General features: G+C 53.1%; 1 protein-coding gene across 1 annotated transcript; it reads left to right on the top strand.

Annotated features, from left to right (window-relative positions):
- The first annotated feature begins 1,036 nt into the window (after positions 1 to 1,036).
- On the top strand, positions 1,037 to 4,621 carry LOC127390277 (leukotriene C4 synthase-like). The gene is made up of 5 exons (XM_051631618.1): positions 1,037 to 1,261; positions 1,922 to 2,021; positions 3,086 to 3,156; positions 3,376 to 3,457; positions 3,847 to 4,621. Exons 1-5 carry the CDS (start codon positions 1,204 to 1,206, stop codon positions 3,971 to 3,973), a joined length of 438 nt encoding a protein of 145 aa, XP_051487578.1. The 5' UTR covers positions 1,037 to 1,203; the 3' UTR covers positions 3,974 to 4,621.
- Positions 4,622 to 7,071: the final 2,450 nt, after the last annotated feature.

The raw sequence follows: 7,071 nt of genomic DNA, 5'->3' as shown, positions 1-7,071 counted from the left end.
AAGCTGGCAGTCTCAGCAGCTCACAGCCATGCCAGCTTTGCTCTCTTAGGAATTAGCCAAGTGGGTCTCTCCTGGCATGAGAAAACATAATTTCCCTTTTGCTATGTCATGATGAATTCTGCAGTTTTTTACCCACACAATTCTCTCTGGTGTTTACAATGAGAGAAGCCTTAATGTACAGCTCCCAGCTTTTTCAGTGAGAGGTCTGGCTCTGGAACCCTCTTGGTGTCCAGCAGTCATTCTGCAGGACTCATCCCCAAATAAAGCATCACTGTGAAAGGCAGATCTACACGTGTTATACTCTGTCACATCCTGTCTTACCATTGCAGAGGGTTTTTAACCTGGGAGCTTTATTTGACGCTGTTTCAGCTGCACTCTGTGCCCAATGTGTGCTTCTTAGGGGGCCTGTAGTGACAGGACAAGGGATAATGGATTAAAACTGGAAGAGGGGAGATTTAGGTTAGACCTTAGGAGGAAATTCTTCACTATGAGGGTGGTGAGGCACTAGAACAGGTTGTCCAGGGAAGTTGTGGATGCCACCCTCCCTGGAGGTGTTTAAAGCCAGGTTGGATGGAGCTCTGAGCAACCTGGTCTAGTGAGAGGTGTCTCTGCCCATGCAGGAGGGCTGGATCTAGATGATCTTTAAGGTCCCTTCCAACCCAAATCATTCTCTGATTCCCAGAGTCCCTGCAGGCAGTGCCACGTCCCATCAAACGCTGCCTGTCCTGATGCTCCAGTGGTGCAGAACAGCCCGGGCTGTGGTTCCTCATGCAACATCAGCAAGAGGGACGTGCCTTGCCCTTCATGAGAAGCAATTGCAAACCAGATGCCCCAGGTGGAGTAAATTAGTGGGCTGTTGGAGTTTGTCCCCCCATTCAGCTCCTAGTTCTCCTCTCTTATCTCTCACATGGTAGTACTCTGCTGGCTTTCTCATTTACTCATAACTCATTCCTGGAAGAGGGAGGGTGGGAACGGAAATAGTCCATTAGACCTCTCTCTGCTGATTTACTTTTACATGCTGCACATAATAGCCAAGCCAGACTCCTTCTGATTTTAGACACCCCATACAGATCTTCCCTGTTCCATTAGAGCCAGCCTGTGCTGCCTGCTGCCACCGCTGACTGCCACATCAGCAAGGATTAAACCTGGACACAGGACCTTCTGATCAGGAAATCAGATTTTCTAGGGTCTGGAAGAGTCAATATGTTGGATCAGATTCATCTGCTGGCTGCCGTGACAGTCCTGGGAGTCCTGGAGCAAGGTAGGAACCATTGGACGCACATGCACAAATACTTGCTGGGTCAGTCTACTGAACCTCCACTGATTTCCTTTCTCTTCCATACTTCCTTTCTGCTGTTGCACTGGCACTTCCCAGCTGTGGACTGATGGCTTGTCTGGGTTTTGAAATTTACTCAACAAAACGAGTGCCAGGGAAGCCCTTCCTCTGAACTGACTTACCTCCTCAGTTCAGAAATGTGTTGGTAGATCTCCTCTGCAAACATGTATAATTTCTTTATTTGAGAAAAAGGCTTACAGAGCTGAGGTTCATGTAGACATTAGCATACAAAGAGCATGGCAGCAGAAAGGTGGAAGAACAGGCTGTGGCGAGTGACAGAACATCTCCCAGCTGTGGTTTCACATTGCATGACAATTTAATTCAGTGTCTGGGTAGCTTGTCTGTGGCACAGGATGTGAGAGGATATACCTGCTGGTGGTACCTGAGTGCATACTGCTCACGTCACTGCTGCACCAGGTCATTCCTTTTCCTTGTCTGAAACTTAACCTGGGATTTTTCTTCATCTTTTATGTGGGGGTGCAAGGTTAGGGGGTGCAGAACTTTTGTCCTTTCCTCTGGCAGTCTCCTGGCCCCACCATGCCCAGCCAGAGGACTGACCATTTCTATTTTCCTCTCTTGCTGCAGCCTACTTCATCCTCCAGGTGATCTATGCCAGGAGAGTGTTTGGTGTTTCTCCTCCAAAGATCTCAGGCCCACCTGAATTTGAGAGGATCTTTCGAGCACAGTAAGAAACTTCTCTTACAAGATGTTCTCCAGATCTCATGTCTAGCAGCACTGCCGCTCCCCTTCCTTGCCATTTATTTCCTGAGACAACACTTACTCACCTCCCTCAGGGTTAAGTTAATGGGCTGAAGAGTCAGCATCAAGACTGTTGGCTCCTGAGCTCTAAACACACCAGCCATTGCTGATAGAAAACACACAGAAGTCTCTGCTGTAGAGTGCAGGGCTGCTGAAGACATAATGCATGTGCATGCCTGAGTCTTGGGCTGGTTTTAGCCAAGTGGTGTCAAAGCCTTGGGCAGCTTCAACCCTGCTCAGAACCCCACTTGCTGCGAAGGACAAGCTGTCAGAGAGACCTCAGGTGAGGCTGGTACAGGGACAGCCACAATCCAGCCCCTCTGCTGTGACTTCTGTGCTAGGGCTGCAGTGGGGAGGGAAGCAGAGAGGGAGAAAGTTTCCACTTTTGCTGTAGTGGAGCACTGAAAAAAAAGTAATCAACTGGGCAGCAGGAGCAGGATCCCCCCAGCCACGCTCTTCTCTGCTCTTTTGCCAGCCTAGACTCAGCCTCATCCAGCATCTCTTGGTCCCACCACTTTGTCTTCAGGGGCACAGGGCATGGTATGCAAGCAACCCAAAGACCTAAGTGCTCCCTCCCACTCCTGCATGATGTGCAAGCTGCTCTGGCCTTTTCTGCTTAAGATGGACTTCATCCTCAGCATGTCTGCAGCCAGCTGGGACAGAACGTCCTTGTGGCTTTGGGGTTTTACCACAGGGTTTAAGCTGCAGCACTTGTGAAGGGGCAGTGGAGGTGGTTCAAGGAGCCTTTCTGTGGCCAGTCTGACCTGGACATCTTTTACTTAATTTCTTGTGCGTTGGAGACTCCGTTCCTTCCACCTTTTAGTTCCTGAGAATAAAGGTGGGATGGGAACTGTGGGAAAGGTGAAAGCCTGGAACTTTGTATGGTGACATCAGGTCTAAAAGGCAGGAGCCTCCAGCCTCTGGAAACTGCTGGGGGAAGCAAAAAAGGAAAATCTTCCCCTTGTTTATGACCTCCCTCTCTCCTGATAGGGTGAACTCCTCTGAGTATTTTCCCCTTTTCCTGGCAGTTCTGTGGCAGGCTGGACTCTTCTTCCATCAAGGTGAGAGCAGCTCGTTACGTGTTTTGTCACTGGATCTGGCTCAGTCCTCAGATCCTGCTCACCTTCCAAACAATAATTAAGTCAGTAATTCTGTCTCTGACGGGAGGGTAGAGCCAGAGGACACAGAGCCTCTGTTCATTCACTTTGGGCTACCTGCTTGGCCCAAAGTAGTTCTGAAAAGCCTTTGGAGGTGGTCACTGTGATCTCCCTCACCTGCAGGTCTGGCTGCAGCCTTGGGCCTGCTCTATCTCTACACCCGCTACTGCTACTTTATGGGATACAAGGCATCGTCCTCAGAAAGGTAAATGCCCCTGCCAGCCTGCAGTACATCGTATCTCCTGGGGGTTTGCATGTGGGGACAGAATGTGCTTCAGGGAAGCTCAGGACTCCCACTGGCTGCTTCGGGATCCCTGCACGACTCAGCCTTGGCGCTGAGTGGGCAGAAGGTGAGCAGGGCCAGAGTCAGGGCTGGGGCCAGAGACACAGACATGGGGCAAGGCTGGAGCTGCCCTGAGCCCTCATGGGTGTGTGTGTCCTCCCTCAAGGTGACAGCAGGGCACAGAACCCCACACAGGGGATGGGGGACAGCCAGAGGCTGCCTTTCCACCTCCCCTTCTCCAGGGAGGAAGGGACTGTTTCCAGGTGAGAGCAGTGATGCTTGGGCTCAGCAGGATCCCTCTCTCCCACCAGGCTCACCCCGATATACTTCAGCAGTGGAATTCTCTGGATTCTCCTTGCAGCATCAGTCCTGGGCATCTCACATTTCTTCCTCTCTCACTATGTGGGGCTGAACATCCTCCAGCTCCTCACAGCGTGACCTGCTCCTCTGTCCCTCATCAGTGTCCTTGCCTTCAAGTCCTGCTCCCCCCGCCCAGGGTAACAGACTGGCTGTACCTAACACAGCACAAGTAACAAATCCACCCTCACTTGAGTTTTTAACACCTCCCTCCCCATTGCCCAGCACCAGCACAAACTGCTGAGTTCTTCAGGAGATATTTTTCCCCCACGACACTCTTTGTGCTGAGTGCTCTGTATCTGGCAGCTCTGTCTCACCTGATGTGGTCCAAAACAAGAAGATTAGGAAAACTGGACACATAAAAGCAAAAGAGTCTCAGCCTGAGCTTCCCAGTGAGCTGCCCCTGGGAATCACCATGTGTTCCCCCTTTCCCACAGCTCTGCCTTCAGCCCAGGCACCAAACACAGCTTCATGCTGTTTTTCTAAGGCGCACACCTAAGAAAGGCATTTTTTGGAAACCAGGTGAGGGCTGAGGCATAACAAAAGATGTGAGGGATAAACAGGAGCAGCCACCAATATGTGTGAAAGTCTGTTAGTGCCCTGGTAATGGTTGTTAGCCGTTGCCCCTGGGTGATAGGATAAATCAGACTGCACAAACTCACAACCACTGCTGCACGTAGAACTTTGGGTGCTGCTGAGCAACAACATGCACAAATAAAAAGGCACCGAGCTTGTTGTGCTGGGTGTCTTCTGTGACTCTGCAATTAGCAGAGATTAAAAACAGGAGTGTTTGGCACAAGATGGCTGCCTCAATTTCCCCTCCTTGCAGGACAGCACAGCCCATGACCCTACATCCCATGGCAGGAGAGCTCTGAGTGGGGAGAAGCTGACTTTCAGAGCTTCTCCAGACTGGAGGCTGAGCTGCTCAGCACCAAACAAACAATGGTCCCCACGGGGTCGTTTGGCTGGGCTCAGCCTCCCCCCTCTGGGCTTGGCAGGAAGGGCTGGATTTTGATGGGAGCCCAGTGCTCACAACGTGGATGTTTTTGGCCATCAGTCTGCTCATGTTAGGGACACAGCTCAGAAAACACCAGCAGTGCTGTGTGTCATTGTCACAGAGGGGACTTCAAGCCAAACCCAGAGAGTGAAAATAACTGCATTCACATGCTGCCAGTCTGACCACATTTTCAAGCCTGCTGTCCTCCCCTCCCTTCCCAAGCAGTTTGTATATCTAGACTGTAAGAACAAAAGGCAGAGTTTTTTATGGAAGTGATTAATATTTCACATTGTTTCATTTCCTTCCCTGCATTTTAATTAGGCTTATTCAGCAAAGCCCCCAGTCTCTTTCCCTTTCAGGCTCTTCTGCCTTGGAGTTGTGCTGCCTCGTTAAAATTGGCAAACACTGCAGGGGAAGGCTTAAATCCAAACAAAAATAGCTATACAGCACTTGTCTCTGCAAAGTTTTCAGTGCAGTGGGGCCCTATCCTCACAGGAACCACCAGATGTCACAGCAAGATAAACAATAACAAGATAACATTTTTCCTAGCAGCTTTGGTACTAAATTTTGGAAAAGGCTGAGTGTCATTTAACTCTGGCTGTGCCTTAGCAAGGCCAGGCAAGAAGAGACATGCCACCTGTCCCCAGTGAGATTTTACTTAGCCTTTACATTAACACATCCCACCATCTCCTGGAGTTGATCCTCAGTCCTCACCTTTTTACCAGCATAACCAGTCCCCTCCCAGAGCTTTTATACATAAGGACCAGCCCTGGCTGCCCGAGCAGGTTCTGGTTCCGTGTCAAAAACCCGCTCTCTCCAGTTGGTCCAAGCTGGTGCTCACCAGTTCTGCTGACACAACCTCCATCTTTTACCCTGCAACCAGTTTTCTAACCAGGCTGTGTCAGCCCGGAGCCACCGCCCACCTCAGCCCCACTTTTGCTGCAGCTTTGTGTGTGGCAGGGATGCAGAACGACTCGGAGGAGTGAAGTTATTTAGCAGGGGGGCTGTGGCAAATTCTCCCCCTGGATGCACGGAAGACCATTAGAAGTCCTGGTGCAGCACAGCCAGGCTCTGGCCCCGGCTGCTCTGCCTTGGCAAAGCTGCCCAGCACAGCATCCCCTCCCAACGACAGCCAGAGGGGCCGTTTCAGGTGCCTCTGGAAGCAGGAAAGCTCCTCCCCTCCACCCAGGGATGCCGTCATTGCTACTTCATCACTGTCAGCAAAGAAAATGACTTCGCACCGGACCATGGCTCAACGACGCAGTCGATGGTTTTAGGATTTTACCCGACTCCAAGTGCAGCCACCGCAGGCGCCGCGTGAAACCACGCAGCCCACCCGCACCGCTGCAGAGAGGCTGAGGAAACAGGTTTGGGCTGGCAGGTGTGTGCCGGGGGGACAGGGTCTGCCCCGTGCCACCCCAGAGTGACTCCCTGCGGGGTCACCATCCCCGTCCCAGCCCCAGCGGCACGCACCGCCCGCAGCCCCGCAGCTGCTGCACGGCCGGGACCGCAGCGGCCCCTTGGGAGCCGCGGTGAAGTCGGACTGACTTGAGAAGCCAGTTCTTCTCCCCCCACCTGGAGATGTGCGTCCTGGCTTAATTTTCTTCTGGCTCGGCGAGCTAAGCCGGCCCGGGGAGGGCCGGGAGAGGGGCCGCAGCGGGGCCGGGGGGCTGCGCCCGCAGCTAGAGGGGCCAGAGGAGCTCGGGACGGGCTTCAGCCCATCGGCACGTCCCCAGGCACGTCCCCAAGCCCTTCCCCGCACGCTCCGGCCGCCGCTCCGGCCCGGGCTCCCATCGGGAGAGGGCGCCGGTGCCACGCGGCTGGGGCCGCCGGCCGGGGGAGCGGAGGGGCTTGCAGGGTCCAGCTGCAGGGAGATCCCGTGAGCGTGTCCCCACCCTAGCCAGGCTCCTACAAGGCTTTTGTACCGTGCTGCAGAAGTTTTTTGCTTCTTTTTATCTTGAAAACTTCAGGAGCAGCCAGGTGTGCTCTCCCACCCGTCATGCGACGGCCCGCGGAGGGTCAGTGCACGGACAGGGCTGGTGTGCAGGCAGCAGCGGGTTTACACGCAGCCCTCGGCACCAAAATGATGTGCCCTGGGACCAGAGAAAAAGTGCCACCGATGCACCCGATCCTGAGGAAGGGCAAGCCGGTGGTCCCTCGGTGGGACTGATGGAGCACACTC

The sequence above is a fragment of the Apus apus genome, chromosome 13 (assembly GCF_020740795.1).
Source record: "Apus apus isolate bApuApu2 chromosome 13, bApuApu2.pri.cur, whole genome shotgun sequence".
NCBI classification, from domain to species: Eukaryota; Metazoa; Chordata; class Aves; order Apodiformes; family Apodidae; genus Apus; species Apus apus.
This window is presented reverse-complemented; position numbering and strand designations above follow the sequence as displayed.

What these genes read in the sequence shown, in the direction of transcription:
- LOC127390277 (XM_051631618.1), top strand. Translation starts at nt 1,204, where the DNA reads ATGTTGGATCAGATTCATCTGCTGGCTGCCGTGACAGTCCTGGGAGTC. An exon ending in CCTGGGAGTCCTGGAGCAAG is followed by an intron (nt 1,262 to 1,921) that starts GTAGGAACCATT and finishes CTCTTGCTGCAG; the next exon opens with CCTACTTCATCCTCCAGGTG. An exon ending in GAGAGGATCTTTCGAGCACA is followed by an intron (nt 2,022 to 3,085) that starts GTAAGAAACTTC and finishes CTCTCCTGATAG; the next exon opens with GGTGAACTCCTCTGAGTATT.